The 21,879-nt window shown below is 38.3% G+C and overlaps 1 protein-coding gene, 1 long non-coding RNA gene and 1 other non-coding gene across 4 annotated transcripts; all 3 read left to right on the top strand.

Annotated features, from left to right (window-relative positions):
- The first annotated feature begins 548 nt into the window (after nt 1-548).
- Nucleotides 549-17,579, top strand: c10h8orf37 (chromosome 10 C8orf37 homolog). 2 transcript variants are annotated; one of them, XM_031319511.2, is made up of 8 exons: nt 549-559; nt 2,651-2,653; nt 2,997-3,174; nt 5,050-5,152; nt 7,453-7,517; nt 7,923-7,988; nt 9,591-9,686; nt 17,267-17,579. In XM_031319511.2, the coding sequence occupies exons 3-8, from the start codon at nt 3,029-3,031 to the stop codon at nt 17,424-17,426; spliced, it is 636 nt and encodes a 211-aa protein (XP_031175371.1). In that variant the 5' UTR covers nt 549-559; nt 2,651-2,653; nt 2,997-3,028; the 3' UTR covers nt 17,427-17,579. The 2 variants fall into 2 exon arrangements, with proteins under 2 accessions (XP_031175371.1, XP_031175362.1); XM_031319502.2 differs by lacking the exons at nt 549-559; nt 2,651-2,653 and having other exon boundaries at nt 2,921-3,174.
- On the top strand, nt 2,372-2,453 carry trnas-aga. The gene has a single exon. It is a non-coding gene; the product is annotated as a tRNA-Ser (tRNA).
- Nucleotides 17,580-20,494: 2,915 nt separating the features above from the next.
- Nucleotides 20,495-20,894, top strand: LOC116064472. The gene is made up of 2 exons (XR_004108536.2): nt 20,495-20,588; nt 20,628-20,894. It is a non-coding gene; the product is annotated as an uncharacterized LOC116064472 (long non-coding RNA).
- Nucleotides 20,895-21,879: the final 985 nt, after the last annotated feature.

Genomic DNA, 21,879 nt, shown 5'->3' with positions numbered 1-21,879 from the left:
CATGTAGCATCACATCCAGAGCAGTCTTTGTTCTATAAATCTCTATATCTTTAACTACAGATGCTTTTGGCCGCAGTGAGAAGCAAGCCTTTTCAAATGAAGAACTGAAAAGGATTACATTTTTATACGCCTCTTCTGTGTGCTATTTATTTTACCTGACCTTTATTTTGACTCACTGGGGGGAAACCCGACGGACAGCATGTCTGGGCTTTTCTTTTTTTTAAATGTAGCACTTCTCCATTCACATAAAGCCATTGGAATTTGTGACGACATGTTTTTCCCAGACAAATGGAACTATGTTTAATGCCTGTGTTTATGTCTCCATTGTCAAATACCGGTGTAAGTTGTTGTCTAGTTAAAACTGCACTTTAAAATGTAACTACCATTATTTTTATGGATGCTATTTGTTCCTTAAAAAAGAACGTTGAAAAATCATTGAAATGTTGTTTTTCTTATCTCAATGCCACTCGTAACGTTTTCATTTCAAGCGCCCTCAGCCCTGCACAGGATACACACACCTGATGGAAACCCCCCTCTATCACACACAGTATTAATGTCAGTTCAAACTTTAGTTTTTGGGGAAGTTAACATCTTCTCTAACAAAACCACGCTCTGTTTCCTTTGCTCAGGCGTATATTTGCAGCACCTAAGCATAGCCTGTACTTTTTCTTCCACCCCCCCAATGTGACACTTTACTATCGCCTAATCATCATTTAAATGCAGCGGGACTTTTTCGAAATAACACTTCCTGTAAAACAGAGAGATTGCGAGCAAAGGTCATTAGGTGTGTTCATTGGTAGTGAAGTTAAGTAACTGTGACCCTGTAAGATCCCCCAAACCCTGGCCTCTTTGACAGATTGTTTTTAGATGTGAGACGGTGTCAACCTTTCGTCTTTTCAGAGACTTCTATCAGTATTTATACTCATTATGCAAACAACTACGCCTACTTAATGAAACAGTTACAGATTTTCAGTGAAAATAACAATTCCTCTGATGTATAAAACTGACAACATGACTGACATATAAAGCAAATATAGAGCTTATACTCAGCTATGAAAGCTAAATGACTGCAGTGAAGTCACATGGATGTTACTGGGTTGAATCCACACACACACACACACACACACACACACACACACACACACACACACACACACACACACACACACACACACACGTTTGTTTCACTATCTTTGTGGGGACCCGTCATCAGAATCAGAATCAGAATCAGAAAGGACTTTATTGCCAAGTACGTTGCACATACGAGGAATTTGTCATGGTGTTGTTGGAGCATGTCACACATACAAATATAAGAAGGATAAAAAGATATAAACAATATAAGTATAAACATATACACACAGTACGTATTAATAACGATAAAATAAATTTAAATAAATGTGTAAAATGTCATTGACATAATGCATTCCCTAGCCCCTTACCCTAACCTTAACCATCACCACTAAATGCCTAACCTTAACCCTTACCCTCACCCTCACCATAACCTAATTCTAACCCTAATCCTAAAACCAAGTCTTAACCCGCAAACAGACCTTTAACCTTGTGGGGTCCAGCATTTTGGGCCCCACAAGGCTGTGTAGACCCCACAAGTATACTGTATTCCCCGGTTTTTGGACCCCACAAATATAGTTAAACACACAGTCTCGCACACACATACACATATCTTTACAATATTTCACTCAGTTTGGTGGACGACAAGATTGTGAATGAAATCATTTTTATTTGTTGAAGGCTAACGTTGAAAACAATTCTGGTGTCTTGAATTGGACATCAAAGTAAACGTTAGCTAGCTGAGCTAACGTGAGTTAGTTAGCTCATGGATATAGCCTGTAGCTAACGGGAACTTTGATTGATTTTTTCCCCCCCAAAACTTGATTTTTTAAATTCTCATAAACATCTGACACAAACTACAATTATTAAACAATTCAGCATCATAGCTACTCATTAAAGAATAAAAGACAAATCTTTTTTTCACTCTCAATAAGGCAGTAGGCTACATCAACGTTAACGTTAGCTTATGATAGCTTGCTAACACTTAACTGTAGCCTAACGTGGTATCTGCTCAAAACAGGCTATTTCATTTGTCCACCAGAGGATTATTTCATGACCCTTTTAATAACTACTATTTTATTTTCAAGGAAGGTCTTTATCTACAAATGTATTTTATTTATATAACTTTCTAACTGCTCTGTGAGATATTGTTTTGTTTTGACCGTAAGATAACAGGAAAATCAAATTCTACCAATTAGCTGTAATATAATATTCAAAACAGTTATGAGAGAACTCATATAAGGAGTCATTCTTTCGTACCACTAGTTTATATGTACTTTGATAACCCACATAGCGTTATCCGGTTGTCGTGGCCGAGTGGTTAAGGCGATGGACTAGAAATCCATTGGGGTCTCCCCGCGCAGGTTCGAATCCTGCCGACAACGTAGTATTTTTTCTTTTCTTGAATCAAAAAACGTCTGTTTCCTTTCACATCTAACAACAGCGTGTCCTTTGGTAGTATTTTATCACTAATGTGTTAAGCCCTAGCGTTGTGCTAACGCAGAATTAGAAAAGAATAGTACTTCTATGCACAGTTTCAAAACAAAATCCTTAGGTATAGGTAGAGCCGTTAAGCGTACAGAATGTAGCTTGTTAATGTAATTTATTTAATGTGTTATTACAAACATTATATTTTCCTACCTCTTAGCTGCTTATTATGTTGCTTTGACATCTGAATTAACCCCCTGGGAATTAATACAATCTTAACTTAAAGGTAAAACAAAAAATATCTTTAATGAAATATCACCGTTGGGACTCAGTAAAGTCGGAAGGAAGGGCATTTGTTGTAGCTACATTCATTTTTAATGACACTTATTTTGAAGGCGGTGTCGCTCCATTTCCCCTCTTTTCCCTCGTTACTTAGCAACGACGAACGCTCTGATCGTACTCCGCTTGCTTGCTGTGTGCAGTCTATGGCTGTGTGCTAGGGTGCTAGCTTGGAAAGCACCAAAGCCCAAACATGGATGATGAAGACGACCTGGACGAACTTCTAGATGAAGTTGAAAAAAAGTTTTGTCGCAACGTTTCTGTCGCATCTTCGGCTTGCGTGGACCAGAGCGAGGCTGGCAAATGCGGGAGAGACGACGAAGGGCACAGAAAATACAGGTAAACATTGCTAATGCGGCTAGCTTATGTTAGCTATAAGCTAACGTTTAGGACTGGGGTGTTCTGCGCGGCTGTTAAGCATCTCTGTGTTGATAACGTCTGACGAGCTGTATCTTCTGGGCCTTAAAGGGCTTAAACGTAAGCTAATTATGCTACAAGCTAATGTGTGCAGAATGTCAGCAATAGTTAGCTTGTGTTCAGAATGAAATATATACCTATCTTTGTTGTGTTTAACATAACGATTGCATTCCTTACAGTGTAAAATATAATGTATATATTGTATAATGTAATGTGCAAAACCAGAATAACAGAAAGTTCCATGTCACTAATTTATTTATTATCCTGTGGCCAGGATTTTAGAAATACTAAAGTCATGAGAAGTCCACCCAACACACCACTTACCCCCCTCAAAAAATAAACTAAACACCAGAACAAATTTTGATATTTATAATTCCCTACACAAAGCTCTAAACACTCCACTCTCCAAACTACCAGGACATATATTCTGGAGAAATACTGAAAGCAAACATTGTGTCTAAAAATACTCAAATCAGCTTATAAAATATCAGTATGTGTAATACTATACTTGATTATATTATGGGGGTTAGAGAACTTAGAAATATGTCTAATTGTGAATTAGTGCAAAATAGTGCCATAAGATATTTTTTGGGTGTGCACAAATATGCTCCAACATTGTCAATAGTGGGAGACATGGGATGGGAATCATGTGAGGCTCGTTGGAAGATATGTATGGCCCAGTTATGGAATCGTCTATTAGATATGGACGCAAATAGGTTGACAAGGAAAATATTTCTCTGGGATAAACACATTCTTGGTCCTTGGTCTAACGACATATGCAAATTGTTTTGTAATTATGGTTTTGGTGAGTTGTTTCTTAATAATGAATAGCTGAATATCACTTTGTTTAAAGAATCTGTGTTTGCTAAAGACAAAAAGCAGTGGGCTGACGATATATGGGCTAAGCCAAAATTGCATATTTTTGTGACGATAAAACCGGAATATGGCACAGAGAATTATGTTGTATATAATTGGTCAAAAAGGCAAAGATCTCTATGTGTTCAAGTGAGATCTGGGCTTTTACCTTTTCCTGTTTATTGTGAACAGCGTGATTCTTTGTTTAGTAAGATAAAAGCAGAGATTGATTTGGTAAATATGGATGATGCTCAAAGACTGAGATGGCTGTTCACATGTGAAACTTATAAATTAGCCAGGAGAAGAGGCCCTGTGTGTGTGTGTGTGTGTGTGTGTGTGTGTGTGTGTGTGTGTGTGTGTGTGTGTGTGTGTGTGTGTGTGTGTGTGTGTGTGTGTGTGTGTGTGTGTGTTCTTGTTTAACAATATTCGTGGGGTCCAAAAACCGGAAATACAGTATATTTGTGGGGTCCGGACAACTTTAAATGGCTGTTTAAGGGTTAAGACTTGGTTTTAGGGTTAGGGTTAGAATTAGGTTATGGTTAGGGTGAGGGTAAGGGTTAAGGTTAGGCATGCAGTTGTTATGGTTAAGGTTAGGGTAAGGGGCTAGGGAATGCATTATGTCAATGACGGGTCCCCATAAAGATAGTGCCACGCACTGTGTGTGTGTGTGTGTGTGTGTGTGTGTGTGTGTGTGTGTGTGTGTGTGTGTATATATGTGTGTGTATGTAAATATTTGTATTCATGTATTTCTCCAAATGATTTGTATATGCGCCCAGAAGACGTTTGCTAAATAAGTTTGTGGTGTGTTGTAATCCCATGTGAGATTGGCATGACAAGAAATAAAAAACTGTAAGGTTTAAATTGATGAATCGTAAACATAGAGGTTTACTGTCAAAAGTATGAATTGATGTTTAATTCATGAGTTTGTTTCCTCTGATTTAGTGCCACAAAACCTGAACAGCCGATAAGCAGCGTCACTGACGATATTGACGCGCTTCTGGAAGAACTACTGGAGGAAGACTTCAGCGATTCCCCTCAACTAAAGGTGAACGTGTACTTTTTATGAAAAGATGACGAAAAAAATCCCTGCACACTGCTATCACGTTCCCAATTTTTTCTCTTTCTCCATATGGACGACTTTTCAACCGCAAATGGTCTTTCTCAGATAAAGATTAAGGTGACTACACACCTGTGTGTGTGTGTATATAAGTGTACCTGTGACGACATGTAGACTCAGTGAGTGCTGGGAAGGAAATAGTTACTTAAAATAAAAGCCATACTATGAGGCAAAAGCATTTTTAGTGAAGTTAAAGTATTCAAAAAACAAGGGAAACACTTCTCACAGTGTTAGCACTAAACTAATTGAAGTACTCATTGTACTCACCTCTTCTAACATCATACAAATGAATACACTTATAATAAATTAAACATTTATCTTTAGGATATAAGAGAAACCCTGGCCTGTAGTAAGTATTTGAAGGTTGTATTTGGCATGTCTACTCCAAATATACAGAACACTTGTCTTGTTTGAACTCTAACAATGCAACATTTTTCAGGAAAGGGTCCCGTGAAGTTGTTATTCTTATTCTTTATTTCATAAAGGACAACACACATTAATTAACATTTCTGTAAATGTGCCAGTGTTAGCCAGCCGGCTAATTTTCAACTGTAGTCCTTTGGCCAGATGATTTTAGACCAGAGCAACAGGAAACAGCGAGACATTAGTACAGGTTAAACTATACAGACAGAAGTCAACAAGACACCGTACAGACCGCTAGAGCAACACATACGCTTTCTCACTAAGCCATGCAGAGCTACAGGAAGCAGCAAGACATTTGCACAGTTACACATCAACAGTATCCCCATTCAGTATAAGAAGCCATGCAAGCATCAAAACACAGCAAAGCAACTCAGACCCGAGCCATCTTCTTGCACCGTTCAACCATGTAAAGCCGTAACAAGCAGTAATAAAAAGGTGAAATAGGCTACATCACTCATGAGGGAGGTGTTAATACAGCACAGGTTAATACGATGGTAAAATAGTTAAAATACAAATTAATTATTCATACATACCCAAGAAATGCAGGGTGAGCTAAATTTGATACCGGGCAAGACATCAAAACATCAAACATGTTAGCAGCAGGTCAGCAGTAATAACAACAACATTATAAAAAATACTAGGAGATTAAAAATGTTCACAAGTCTGAGGCCTTGAGACTTTGTGTGAAGTTATGGTAGGTGGTGCAGTTTCTGCCTATTAGAGGCTCTAACAGAAAAGCACGATTGACTGAAGGAGCTGGATCTGTAAGGGGTTACACAGTCCCCTCTCAGAACAGACCGAGTAGTTCTATTGTTAGAATTTTTATGTTTAATAAAAGTATTGAGCGGTGGAGGAGCTTTGCCATTCAGGATTTTAAACATTAGGCAGATGTCATTGTATTTAATTAGATTTTCCCAACTAAGGATGCCATGTTTGTTAAGAATTTTACAATAATGATAAGTATTGTGTTTTCTGTCTAACACTTTGAGGGCCTGTTTATACAAAGAAAGAACAGGCTTAAGGGTTGTATCTTTTGCTTGCGTCCAGCTTGTCATACAATATAGTAGATGAGGGATAATCATTGAATCCAAATATAATTTTGCTGCTGAAGTTGTTAGGCAGCTTCTTATATACCTAAAATTGGCTATGTTGTATTTAGTTATTCGGATTACTTTTTTTCACTTGTTTTTTTTGAAGTTGGACAAGTTGGAGTCAAGGATGATACCAAGATATTTGACATGAGAGAAGTTGTGTTTACACTCAGTGTTGCTCACTTAGAATGCACTGTGTGTATCTTTGAGGTCTAACAAACAAGTACAGTGCCTTTTCTTTCTCACCAAATGTTTGCAAAGCCTAATTTTTAAGTACTTTGTTTGTATCCATGTTTACCAGCTTGCAGTCTTTTTCTTCCCTGCATAAATAAAGTAAGTGCTTTGCCAACAAAGTAAATGTAGTAAAAAAAATATACGCCTACCATTTTGTATAATGGAAATACTCAGCTAAAGTGCCAGTATCTCAAATATGTACAGCTCAGGAGCAAATTATTTCCCTTCCAAAAATGATTATCATGCAGCTGTCTCATCTCCAAGTCTTGGCCGTCTTATGAAAAACAAATTAGAGGCGATAGACACCTGGGTTTGCAAAGTGACTACATCTACATGAATGTTGCATTAGGCACGGTGACAAACACAGGTGGTAATATATCTATTCAGGTTTAAATTCATTGAAACATTTTCAATTACATTTTCTACTTCAAGAATGTATATTTAACCTGGTCTGATCTCTGATCTGTTCTTTTATCTCAGACTGAAGCATTTCCTAAAGGAACCCAAGCAGAGAAGAAGCTGCCGTCTCAGTCTGGAGGGAGAAAGTGAGTGAATGAGTTCAGCCGGTAATAATAATTACCGGCTGAAAATTAGAAAATGCACTCAGACATTTAGAAAGTTTGGTTGTAGCTTTGTGTGTGTCTTCATTCAATTTAAATCCAGTTGCCTTTGACTTGTTCAGCCGACATGTTTGGTCTTTTTACTGAATTAACCACCAAACTAACTGGCAGTAACTTTTCTTTTGGAAGTATTTTTGTCTCTTAAATATGCGTATACATGTATGAAATAACGGACTAGGTTTCACATTTCTAATAACGTTTCCCAGGTTCTGCAATAATAATGCTGTTCGTCTTCTGTTCCGGTTCTGTCGGCTTGTGTGATTCTCTTAAATTTGGATGCTGATTTTCTTTGTGCTTTGAGACAATCTGCGCTGTTTGTGTTGCATCCAGGTGCTGTCCTGTGTTCGTTGGCGGGAGCTCTGTCACAAACGGTGTAGGAACAGCCACATCCAAGAGGTGTGAAAAACTGATTTTATAACGCAAGCGTCTGTCATGTTTCGCCTGTTTATGTTTTATAATGATGACCGGGCTGGGTATCGTTAAAAAATGTCTGGAACAGATACTCTGAATTCGATTCCAGTTCCTTTTTTAGATACCGATTTTCTACAAACTATTTTAACAAAAAGAAATTACAACATTACAGATTACGGTACATTTTTAAAAATATTTTTTTAGCACCTGTATGACACACACTGTAATCAAGCCTCTCAAAAATTCACACACACCGGAGCTCCATAACTAAAGATAACACCCCTCGCCAATAGTACAAGACGGTACACACTTATTGTCTCCTAAATGGGCGTGGCCTCATTTAAAAGTGTAGTGAACGTTGTGTGGATGGGTTATATTTGCATAATTTATTAATATTTTCTTTTGCTAACATTTGCTATTAACACAGCTAAAAGACATTTTTAGCATCACAAAAAAATGTTTTGTTACGGCGTTCCTAGTCTCGTTTTGCCAGACCCTCCTCCACAGCGCTGTGGAGTCTGGCTAGTCCACAAAGCATTCCTAGATGGGAGAAAAACGTGCTCTGGTTTATTGGCATTTCTTTAAACCAATCACAATAGTTTTGGGCTGCGCTAAGCTCCACACGGAGCTGCTGCAAAATAGCCTCAGGAAGGAACTTGTTTTGGTGGAACATGTGTACGTTCAAAAGTAGTTTTAGTCGTGCAACAGAAAAGTCAGATTGGACAGATAGTCTAGCTAGCTGTCTGGATTTACCCTGCAGAGATCTGAGGAGCAGTTAACCATAGTCCTCACAAATCCACCAGAGTTTAAAATTCCAAGAAGGAAGGAAGGAAACGTACATCCATGTATCCGGCGGAATTTCCTGCGGCACCGGAGCAATCCCGTAAGTGGAACATCGAGGATATAGACTACGGCGTTCACAAACATTAGTTGAAGTTAGCTTATCCATGTTGCCAGATCTGGCGAGAGTTTGTTGCTGAGACAGAAACAGGTCTTGTACAAAGTTAATTTTTGTCGTCTGAAAAATGCCATTTCAGTGTCAGATTGTTGAGGGGATATGAAAAAATGGCTTGTCCAAATAAAGGTCCAATATTTACTTTGGTGACTCTGGGGTGAAAGAATGCTAATTCTAAGATAATCTGAGGTGGGGCGTCTCGGTTTTAAAAATTCTCTGTGCCTAACAGTGTGTTTCTTGCATGCTCTACGACGTGTAACGTTAGACAGCCAATCACAAGAATTATTAGATCTTGATAGAAGCATGCTGCATGCTTACTGACTCACTGACGCTGATAGGATTTACTTCTTAGGTATTGGAATTTGGTATTGAATAGCAAGGCATTTTTCCATACTGTGGAGGAAAATCGGTCGGTGCTTAAAAGTGACGAAGTTCGGTACCCAGCCCAACTGGTACGGATTATCTAAGGGATCACCAAGCTATCCCCAACATACCTTTGTTTGTTGAAATCAGTTATACCAAGGTAGCGTGTTTGATGTATTAAAGACTAAAATACTAAATACTTTTTATATTAACTGTAAAAAACACACTTCTGTATATAATAATTACTGACCAGCGATCTGTATCAACAGGTCGTGCCACCAGTTGAGGTGTACTTCCTGTGACTTCCGGGTGCTGATGTTTGATGACTGTGAGTGGGACATGTCCTGTGATTACCTGTTCCTCAGGTGAGTCTGCAGACGCTCGCACTTTACAACAAGGCATTGAAATTCAGAACATGTTAAGAGGGGACAATTCAAACAAAATTCAGACTCATTCTTCCACCGCTTTCTACCAACGTGGATCTTTGTCAGGTCAGTACATTTGACATTTTCTGTTTTTGTTATTGCACATGCAGAGAATGCCAGAAGTTCCCAACCTTTGAAGCTTGTGACCCCTTAAAACTAAGCAGTGTTTACCGCTCCTTGTCACATTTGTTGCACATGTTCGCCAGTCGTGACCAGTTCAACCAAAAGACTTTTTTTCTTGTTTTGTTCCTTGAAGAAGTAGTTAATGGAAGTACATTTCCAGGATAAAGCCTGACGTCACGCGCCGGATGTCAGGCTTTATCCCTCACCTTCTGCTCTCTGTGTGTTGCTGTTCTCAAAATCCCTTCGCTACGGGAAACAACAAAAAACTTCGAGCTAGCGAGCTACACGTTAAAAAATGTCAAGTTTTGAAGAACATTTCGATCATGCAACATGGCAGGTCTGCTTGGTTCTTTCGGGGAATGACTGTAAAGATTTACAAAGAATACGTTTAGGTCGTTTCCTCTCTAACTGGGACATTTTGGGACAGATTGGTGAGATTGCTGTAGACGAAGTACACACGGAGATACACTGGTAAGAGCCAATGAGGTTTAACCATGTATCAGCTAATTTAAATAGCTCATGTTACTGTATTGTGTCAACAGTTAACTTCAATTAATATTTTATGCGGCGTTTTCTTTTGCGGGGTGCAAATGTTCCACCAAAACAAGTTCCTTCCTGAGACTATTTAGCAGAGCCACCATCGCTGCGTCCGGAGCTCAGCGCCGCCCAAGACGATTATGATTGGTTTAAAGAAATGCAAACAACCAGGAGCATTTTTTTTCTACGTATAATCCCACAATGTGTTTGTGGTGTAGGCAGACCTTACGCCACAGCGATGTGGAGATAGAGCTGGTAATGTGAGACTAATGAAGAAGTAAAATGAATGAGGGAGAGAAATCACAGTTTAGAGGAAAGTCTTACAAAAAGCAACACTTTGTGTAACTTCTGTCCCAGATTGTATGAGCTCTGTTCACCTCACGTCGCCCACAGTCGGTGAGCAAAGACTAAACAGTGTCTTTCTCAGGTAACATCTGAAACATCACGCCCCCTCCAACGTGACTGTTGTTTTCGGTCTGAACGCCCACTTCATTAGGCCGCTCTGATTCATGATGAATCTGCCTGTGGTGGCAGGGTTTGTTGTTGTTGTATCACACACAGAAAATACAGAAAAGTGAGCAGGGAGCCATATGTAACATACTTGAAACTTACTTACATATATGCATCAAATCATTATTTCGAATGTGAAATCAAAATTAGAAATAATTGTCAGAAATAGTTGGTTGTGGGTGAAGTTTTCAGTCTGTTCACAAGGTGGCAGTATTGAGCTGTGAAACAGACATTTAGAAGAGGTGAACGTTTCCAAAGTTACTTTAAGATTAAAGAACTTTTGTTAATACCTCAATAAGCCATTTCAAACTTACAAACACATTAAATTGGAAAATAAGTTGTTGTTTTTCTCCCACAATAAGTTGTTGTTTTTCTCCCACATTCCCCACATACCAAATAAAAGCAATTTCCTTTTTTCATCTCAGGGGGAACAATTCTTCATCTGCAGACCAGTGACTGGAATACAAACAAGCAGAGATATTTTGATTTTAGACCACTAAACACACATAAAATCCAGAAACTAAACCAAGGGAATGATTGCAGCAATTAAGGTTTTTCTCTGCAGAGAAAAAACTCATTTAAGAGCCTAAAGGACTATCGACTGTAACCGATTGTTCCTAACGAGTGTACTATTTGTGTTTATTTAAATACTGAGTTCTTAATATTTTTTATTTATTTATTGTTCGATCTTTTCGTCATCCCTGTTGTGTTTCTTCTCTGCACTTTGCAAACACCACCCGTCAACAAAACAGTGTGGGCGAGAGTGTAACGTCCTCCTTTCGGATTTTACTTATGTAGTAGGTGCCGCTCTTGTCTTTGTCTGTTCAGCTATATTTATTTAATAATAATGATAATAATTAGGGATGTCCCGATCAGGTTTTTTTGCCCTGGAGTCCGAGTCCGAGTCATTTGATTTTGAGTATCTACCGATACCGAGTCCCGATCCGATACTTCTATAATAATTCTACTTTATAATACCTCCAGACCGCAGACATACTCGCGCTTTCTGCTTCAAGCTGCTTCCGTGTTCTACTTTGCCGGCATTTAACCAATAGCGTCTCTGCAACAAAGTGATGTCATGCCGCAGGCGTTGCTGTTTCTGTGTGGAGTCAAAAGGGTCTAACTCTGTGCCACCGCATAACTATAGATGTGTTAAAAAATAATGAGAATACATATACATATATATCCGAGTCCTGATCAGGAGGTAACGTCCGATTCCGATCGAGTCTGAAACCACTTGATCGGGCCCGATTTCCGATCACGTGATCGGATCTGGACATCCCTAATAATAATAATAATAATAATAATAATAATAATATGGGGGTGGGGGGTGCATCAGTTCATGTGCAGCATATGGAGCTGAGAGATAACAAGTAGAAAAGGAAGGAGGGAAGGAAGGAAGGAAACTCAAGATGTTGAGTGGAGTTTAATTTTGGTTTTCAGTTAGAAAATGAAGAATTTAAGTTCATAAAACTTGAGGCGGGTTTTAACGGGTTTAACGTAGAATTATAGACATGCTGTCTATAATTTTACGTTAAAATAGTCATTAATGAAGATGCAATTACAAACTATTTCTAAAAAAGTTATAAAATGATCAGCAAATGTGCCAATTAATACATTTTATGGCGTGGCAGGTTTTTTGTTTGTCTGCCCCAAGTGATCAAAAATATCAATTAATTCAGATTTAAATGGGGACTGTCAACATGCCTTTTAAAAGACATTTTTTTTAAATGTACTTTTTTTTTTTTCCAATTTCCTATATTGTCTCCCTATCATATTCCATCTTACAATTTATTTGTCTGATTTAATTTAAAGTCACAGTTTCAGTTTTCATCCACATTTTTTATTTAAATATGTTGAAATTAAACACATGCAGTGAATGTGCTGTAAAAAGTAAATAAGATCCAGAGCTGCTGTGAGTAGATTAGTCATCATTTCATTTTAATTGTTGACACTCTGGCTCCATTCAGCTTTCCCACAGAGTCAGTTTAATGAACAGAGATAAACGAATGAGCTCAGGTATTGCCTGTCCTCTATAGAAAGATGGTTTTATTTTGTTTGCTCCAGTTGTTGTTGTTGTTGTTGTTGTTGTGAGCTGCTGGATGGTTTTGGTTCGGTGCGTGACCCTGCACCAGAGTCTGTCTAATGGCTTTACGACCCGAAAAGCCTCAGTCATAGCTCTTTTCTTCACTTCGCTGTCTTTACGCTCCGAGTCTGTTTGTGCCGCAGCCGTTTGCATCTCACAGGGTTCCTACGGTCAACTTGAAAAAGTCATGAGATTTCAACATCTAATTTTTCAGCCCTGAAAATGTCGTGGAATTAGTAAAATCTTTAAAAAAAGGTTTTGGAAATGTCATTTAATTTTGTAATGTTTAATGAAATTCATTTATACAGTGATCTTCTTTGGATAACTTTTAACGTAATGTTACATAATTATGGTTTGGTGCGTCTATTTGAAAACTACTACTTCAAAAAGTCATGGCATTTTAATATATATATATATATATATATATATATATATATATATATATATATATATATATATACACACACACACACACACACACACACACACACACACAACAACAGCTGTGTCTTTTCTAATCTTTGTTGTTTTCCGTGTACCCTGTTCTGCTTTATGATTTGTTTGTTGCCAATCTTTTTGGTGTCGCTGCCATGTCTTGTTTTGTGTTAAGTTCTGCTCTGCTTGTGTTGTCTTTCTCTCTTTTTTATTTGGATTTTTAAAAGCCTTTTTAACACTGTAGGGGACTTCAGATTTAAAATCGCCTTTTGGCTGATTATGGCATTTTAACCCATATTCAATCATGTGTTTTATTAATTTGCATTGTCCCCTTCTTAAATTAACTGAATTGAATTGAATCTAATTTTCTAGGCCTGGATTAGTACAATCCTTAACGTTTTTTGAAAAAGTCATTGAATTTTGTAAATTCATTTTTACAGCCATCGTCTGTGAAGAACTTTTACCGTAATGTAACATAACGCCGAAACTATTTTCTGTAGCTGTAGATTATTTATTTGGTTTACTAAATTATGTTTTTGTCCAATCCAGGGAATATCAAACACATTTGTGTTGGGTTGTTTTGATAAGAGATCTCTTGATTGTGCAATCAAGGGAATATCAATCACACTAGTGAGTTAGTTTATTCATTTTTATCTGTTTTTGTTTAACTCTCCAGATAGAAAAGTCACATTTGTGTGCAGTAAGAAAACTGTAACAGCCTTTCAGTGCCTAAAATAACATTACAAAAACCTGTCAACAAACCAACATAAAACACACTATACATATATATTAGGGGTGTAACGATACACGTATGTCAACCGTTACACCCCTAATGCCTCTGACATTTCAGCACTAAGCAGTGCTTTTTCTTCCAAGTGTGTAATTTACCTTTAGTGTTATTTTGTTAAGTTCAGAGCACTCTGAAACACTCAGAAACACTCAGGATGATGAGTTTGTCCTTTATTCTGTTCACGTCGGTGTTATCATCCTGCAGCAGCAGGAGAACTTTGACCAACAAGCTGCAAAAGGAAAATAATCAGAGTTGCAGCTTTATTGTTGACATTTAAATGTAATTTGTAATGTTTTTGAATGAATCTATTAAAACACATTTAAGTGAAGTTGCTGGATGGACTGTAACTATTTTTAGCTTGAACCCTATTAATTGATTAGGTTTTATTATTATACTTTTTTCCCCTTCATTAATAGATTTAGCAGTTTATCCATAATTTGTTATCCATCAATTACATTACATTACATGTCATTTAGCTGACGCTTTTATCCAAAGCGACTTACAAATTGCTATATATGTCAGAGGTTGCACGCCTCTGGAGCAACTATGGGTTAAGTGTCTTGCTCAGGGACACATTGGTTGATGTATCGGAGTGGGAATCGAACCCAGGTCTCCCAGGCATGCGTCATATCCACTGCGCCATCACCACCCCATCCATCCATCCTCATCCGCGTATCTGGGGTCGGGTTGCGGGGGCAGCAGCTCCAGCAGGGGACCCCAAACTAAGCATGGGCCGGTATGAGACTCTAACGGTATGATAACCTTCAGCAGAAATATCATGATATTGCTCTATTGCTATTACAGCTTTAAAATGTATTATTTTGAAATGTGTGGATAAAAAACAACTTTTTTTCCATTGAACCCAATGTATTTTATTTTTAAACACACTGCACACTGGCAGGAAGGGGGATTTCTAAACTGCACTTCCTGTCCCTGACAACTTATAAAAAAAACAGCTCCTACCACAGGAACGGTATGACGGATGATTTTAGCGGTTTTGAAACCATGACTTTTTTAAACCGTGGTATATCTTGAAACTGGTAACTGGCCCATGTACTCCAAACTTCCCTTTCCCGAGCTACATGAAGGCAACAGACCGATGATGCCATCGGGAACACATTATCTGGCATCTGACATAATATGATAGTAGTTAGTCAGTCCCTCCAGAAAAACGTGATTATGCGATCGCATAATTCAATGCATAATCAGCCAAAGTCCGCATATTTATGCGGGGCTGCATTTTTTTCAAATACGGCGCATTTTTGTTGCAAAAAAAGTCACATATATCTTAGCAGAAAGTTGAAAAATGTTGCGTTTACTTCACACAAGAGCAGCCATTTTCCCCTGTCGCCATGGGAACGTTATGAAGTGACGTAATTACGCGACGTGAACGTCATCGAAAAGCTGCAAACCCCGCGATGAAGCCATGTTGAAACCGCAGTTTCTGCAAGTTCCCGCAATTTCATCGCATAAAATTGCATAAATATCCCGCATATTCCATCGCATTTTTTAAGAAAACGTGCCGCATAATCAAGGATTTTTGCCCGCAACAATCACAAAAAAACTCTGGAAGGACTGGTTAGTAAGTTAGTAGAAAGAATAATGATGTCTTATATTCCCCGTCACCTTCTCAATCCTCTGAATATTCCTCCTGTTTTTCTCACGTATGCCAGGTAGTTTTAGCATCTGAATAGAAAGTGTACATCCATTACTGAGGCTACCCACACATTTGTTTTATTATTTAATGTTATATTTATTATTATATAAAGCAATTATAACTTTTATAATTGCTCTCCTAATTGTTGGTGATGTAGGCGTCATGGCTTGAATTAAAATGCAGCTTTTCAGTGCTCAAGAAAGGAACTTTGTAAGTATGAAAGTAGGAGGAAAAGCACTGCATGCATGTTGAGTGCACTTGACTGGCACTTATTTAACTCTGGTTGTGTTGGCTCATTTGCACTAGCTTACGTTTTAATTTAATAAAGATCAACATCATTCCTGTGGAAGAATCTTTCCACTATTATTGTTTATCAATATTATGTTGGTCAAATAAATGATTCCAAGCTGAGTATGATATTTAATCTGACTTATGCCGACCTTACACCAAATTAATTTTCAAACGATTCCACTGTCGCAGAGAAATCTCCATTATCGGAATGAATTCATGAGTCTGATTAGAGTTGAGGCGCGCTCCCGTCGTCTCAATCGTTTGGTGTACGGTGGTCATAAAACTCAGTCTGAGTCAGTCTTTTTCCCCGTCTTGAAGTTCCGACAAAATCAAACATGTTTGATATTAAGTTTTAAATCTTCTAGTCTGTGACTAAAAACTCAGTGACATTATGACAGATTGTCTTTTGATGTGAGATGGTGTCAGACTTTAGTCTTCTAAAATCTTCTAATGTATGGTAGGCATTAGGTGTGCACAACATATGTTTTTTTTTTTAATCGTAATTGCATTATCAACTGGCGCAATAAACGTATCGGGAAAGGCTGCAACATATCACGAAAGACACTCAGGGATTTTGTGTTAGTTGAAAGAAAATATCAGTAGAAAACTGCACTTTAAAATGTGACTGTCATTCCTTTTTTAGTGCTGCCTTTTATATTATATTCAATGTTCAGTTTGTTCAATAAAAGAATGTTGTAAATGATTTCCTTTCATTTGTTTTCAATTCAACAAGCAATTTGTTGTTTTTTAGCAGAATACTGAAAGCAGCAGAGCTGAGAACACTTTAATATCTGTTTGTTTATGGCAAGTTATATCATTATCACGATGTTCAACAACGTTATTGCATATTTTCCTAATATCGTGCATCCCTAGTAGGCATTAGACTAAGTTCATATCCTCAGTAACTATAAAACTTTATTTAACTACATTCTGTCTGTCTGTCTCTGTCACTCTTGTCTCTGTCTGTCTGTCTCTGTCTGTGTCTGTGTGTCTGTCTGTGTGTCTGTCTGTCTCTTTGTCTCTGTCTGTCTCGGTGTGTCTGTCTGTCTGTCTGTCTGTCTGTCTGTGTGTGTGTGTCTGTGTCTGTGTAGGAACAACATGCCAGACCGTCAGAAGCTCAGAGCCAAGCTGAAGAAGAGGAGAGGTTTGCGGGCGTACGCCTGCCAGTGCAGCTGGTTCTCCACGTCGGAGCCGACGGACCTCAGAGACCAACCGCAGCTCCGATGGGTCTGTGGCAAACACCAGGACTGATGTTCAAGGCAACTTAAAAACTTACAAACTAACTCTGGATAACAGAAATGTTACGGACAGAGAAACTTCTATATTTAGCTGATATCTGTCTTTTGCTCCGTCCATCCATCTACTCGACTTCAGCAGCCTTTTCAGAGACAAAATCCATCTTCAGACAGAAACATTGAAATGAAATGGATCTTCAAGTTCGAAACATTGGCGAAGTTTTCAGCCCAATATGTATGAGAAACAGTTGACAGCTTCATTACAGTGGTATGTGCTTTTAACATCTTTATTATCTCCTACAGTATATACACTTAGTTTGATTTTCAGCCTCACAAGACCCTTAAATTATCGAGTCACTGATGTCTTAAATGGTTAAACATTAAGGATGTAACGATACACTCAAACTCACGATTCAGTACGATTCACGATTTGTACCATAGTGACGTCCGAAATCAAAGAAGTGAAATCTAAAGTAGATTACGCCCAAGGCTGTTTAAAAAAAACTATCGTGATTAATTTTTTTATCTCAACCGGTTGTTATCTTCACACATTTACATCCATTTTTAACTGATTCACGATGCATCGTTACATCCCTATTGAACATATATGTTTGGTTCATAATTCATCTAATTCATCTAGGAAACATCGTGATATCTGTGTAGCTGAAGAGGAACCATAAGGCAGAATGTCTTCTCTGACACACAGTAATATCAACATAATGTTTTCTTAAATGTCAAACAGCTTTAAATGGTTAAAACCCCAGAAATCAGAGCAGTTCAGAGTTACAAACACCCTGACTGCACCAACACATGACAGCATACGTTACTTCTGATGTCATATCCATATATATATATTTTTTTAGTGCTGTCAAACGATTAAAATATTTAATCGCGATTAATCGCTTTAATGTCAGTTAACTCGCAATTAATCGCACATTTTTCTCTATTCTAAATGTCCCTTGATTTCTTTTTGTCCCATTATTTTTTCTCATTTTAATGCTCTTATCAACATGATACGATACTTTTAAAACGGTGCCTGAACCGAAAGATTATATATATATATATTTATAAAAACGAGCACCTTGTTCAATTATATTTGTCTGTTCTGTATGTTCATAAATATAAAACAATAAAAAGTTGATCTAATAAAAAAAAAAAAAGGAGCACAAAACGGCGAAAACAACCACTAGATGGGAAAAGGGTATTTTACAACAACTTTGAATGCACCACGAGGCTGGCGAGGCGAGACTGAGTCTGTGTTTTTCAGACAACGGCAGCTACAGTCTGGTGTTAGATCCTCTCCAGTAAATACAGTCACCCTTTAGACCGTTTAGCTGTCAGCATTTTAACCGTGTTTACTCCAGCTGCTAGCTAACGGTAGGCTAACGTTAGCTGCTGCTAAGTGTAGTGTTAACTAGGCGATGTTTCAGTTCCCTCTAACGTCCGTTTTCGGAGCATCAGAGAGAAGCACAGGCATTTAAGTGGCACCTAAATAAGGCACCGAAATCCGCGTTGCTATTCGGTCCGGTAGAGAACGGTCGTTAAGGCACCGGTGCCGTATTAGCTCCGGGTCTCGGACCCCCCCCCCCAAATAAAAACTCTTTGGATCTACACGATTCACGTGGATGACATTTTTCCATTTAAAACGGCGATTTTCACCAAAAAGCGACTAGTTTGCAGGTATGTACTACTCTTTGGCCGGCTCGTAAGCCCAAACAAGTGTGTGCAGCGTGCCTGTTGTTGTGTTTCCGGTCTAGCTAGATCCGGTGTGGTGTTGTAGTTTTTCTAACGTGCATGTGAAAAAAAACGACAAAGTTTGCTAGGCCAAAAAGAACGTTAATCTCGCGATAAAAAAATTGACGCCGTTAATAACGCGTTTAACTGACATCACTAATTTTTTTTATACCGTATTGATAATTTGTCTCATCCTAACTCATTTTCTGAGCTGTGCTTGTCGACCCTGAAGATCTTGATTACTACAAACGATAGTTTGTAGTAATCAAAGATAGCAGCGATCAGTGTCTCCTTGACGCAGATAAATATAATTCAAATAACTTTATTTATCCGCTGGGGGGAATTTAAAAGCACAAGGAGTAGATCTGACAGATAAGTAAATAAATAACACAACCGTTAGATGTGCTAAGACTTAAAAATCTGTTGTATTTCTAAGGCTGGGCGATATGGAGACAATCCAATATCCCGATATTTTTGACCAAATACTAGGGATGTCCAGATCCGATCACGTGATCAGAAATCGGGCGCGATCACGTGGTTTCAGACTCGATCGGAATCGGACGTTACCTCCCGATCAGGACTCGGATATACATGTATATATATTCTCATTATTTTTTAACACATCTATAGTTATGCGGTGGCACAGAGTTAGACCCTTTTGACTCCACACAGAAACAGCAACGCGTGCGGCATGACATCACTTTGTTGCAGAGACGCTATTGGTTAAATGCCGGCAAAGTAGAACACGGAAGCAGCTTGAAGCAGAAAGCGCGAGTATGTCTGCGGTCTGGAGGTATTATAAAGTAGAATTATTATAGAAGTATCGGATCGGGACTCGGTATCGGTAGATACTCAAAATCAAATGACTCGGACTCGGACTCCAGGGCAAAAAAACCTGATCGGGACATCCCTAATAAATACCTCTATCGATACCGCAACGATAGTGTAGTGTTGACTATTGGTGCTTTCACAAAATATTTACACAATGAGATTTTTGATAAATAATCATCAGTAATGTGGATATAATGACTAATAATGGAACAGTTACAACAGTCTGCTAAGTTCAGAAAATGACATCACTTTACTGTAATGCTAAAACCAGGAAAAGACAATTATGTCATATTACAATATTACGATATCCAAAATCTAAGACGGTATCTAGTCTCATATCACAATATCGATATAATATCGATATATTGCCCAGCTCTATGTATTTCAATCAATCTGCTCATTTTTTATTTATTTTTTGTGATAAACATTTTTTTTTATTTTTTAACATTTATTTAACACTTGCAACATGAACAGCCTGTCAGCGGCAAAACAAGCTCTTTTATGAAGGTAAATACAAGCTGGACAATTGCCCTATTAACTTACTTTGTAGCTTGTTTCGCTGCTGCTGACTGCAGCAACCAAGCTTAAGACTGGACCAATATCAAAGATTGTTGTTCCCATCAGTCACTTAGAAACAGAAACAGGAAAATAGGGTCCAGGTTGAAAAAAACGGTAGTTACCCCTTTAAATGTTTTTGAGTTTTTTTGCCGTGTTAATATTCAGTGACACTGTTTGCAGTGTTGACAGTCTGATATGTAGTATTTCATTCAGCTCTCTGATGTCAAGTCACAGTTGAGTGAGATCAGCTTTCCGTTTAGCTGTAAACACAAACAAAGCCACATGGAGCGACAGCAGCTGTGTAATTATGCAGTTAGTGATGAGCTGTCTGCCGAGGGTCGATTCAAAACCTCACAAATCACTACGTAGTGATTTTTCATGCTTTTTATTCCGGCTGGTGGAAGAAAAATGAGGATTAATGACCACTGATCCTATTAAAAATGTACTGGATCATTTCACAAACTCACAGGCAAAAATAATTACATTTTCTGTGTTTTAATCCTAATATATAAAATCCTAAATCAAAATTTCAAAGGATACGTGTCTTGTTATTCTTTATTTTTCTTATTGCCAACTAATCCCATGACCCAAACCAACAATTTGTTAGTCCGTCTCTCAATACATACTTTTGGTACTAAGCATATTTTTATGCTAATACTTTTGTACTTTTACTTAAACGTGTACTATATAATTTTCTGCTGCTCGGGATCTCTCAGTCAAAACAATAACAAAAGACAGAGCGGGCGTCTTTGCAGTCAGCGTCTCCTGGTTAAGATTCCTTCCCAAAAAAACGTTTAAATTCATGTTAAAAATCATATAAAAAAAGAAGCTGTTGGGCTTTTCGGTGGAGGGGCTGCGTGCCGAGCTGTCGTTAACGTTTGCGCAGCGTGTTTTTCTGACAACTTCAGATCCAGACGTCTCAAATCCTTTATCCGGGTCAAATATAGTTAAAAACTAGGGGTGTCACGATTCAATTTGACTTTCGATTTAAACATTTTAATCAGGGAAGCGAAGCCACAATGAGAGCCACTAGATGGCAGAAGGGACTTTACAAGTTTCTCAAGATTTAAGAGGTTCAGTTGATTGCACCATTAGTTTAACGAGGTGCAACTGAAGCCTCTACCGTTGGTTGTTTGTTTCCACAACTCACTCACGGGGAAGGCAAACTGTTGCCACGCGGGGAAGCTTCAGGGGAACAGGAGGATTTTCCCGTTCTGTTTTGTCATCTCCGACTCCGGCAGTCGCCATGGTGTCTGGAAAAGAGCGGCTGCAGGCTACCACTTAGCTAACATTACCCTGTGCCTTTAGCTGCATGCTACCAGCCCCTAAGCTAACGTTACCCTGTG

The sequence above is a fragment of the Sander lucioperca genome, chromosome 10, assembly GCF_008315115.2.
Source record: "Sander lucioperca isolate FBNREF2018 chromosome 10, SLUC_FBN_1.2, whole genome shotgun sequence".
In the NCBI taxonomy this organism is placed as follows: domain Eukaryota; kingdom Metazoa; phylum Chordata; class Actinopteri; order Perciformes; family Percidae; genus Sander; species Sander lucioperca.
Note: the sequence above shows the minus strand (reverse complement) of the source record. Positions and strands in the feature narration are given on the sequence as shown.

Bases quoted from the DNA above. Each gene is read 5' to 3' on its own strand.
- c10h8orf37 (XM_031319511.2), top strand. From the start codon at position 3,029: ATGGATGATGAAGACGACCTGGACGAACTTCTAGATGAAGTTGAAAAA. The intron at 7,518-7,922 runs GTGAGTGAATGA...TGTTGCATCCAG, and splicing joins TCTCAGTCTGGAGGGAGAAA to GTGCTGTCCTGTGTTCGTTG. The intron at 9,687-17,266 runs GTGAGTCTGCAG...GTGTCTGTGTAG, and splicing joins TGTGATTACCTGTTCCTCAG to GAACAACATGCCAGACCGTC.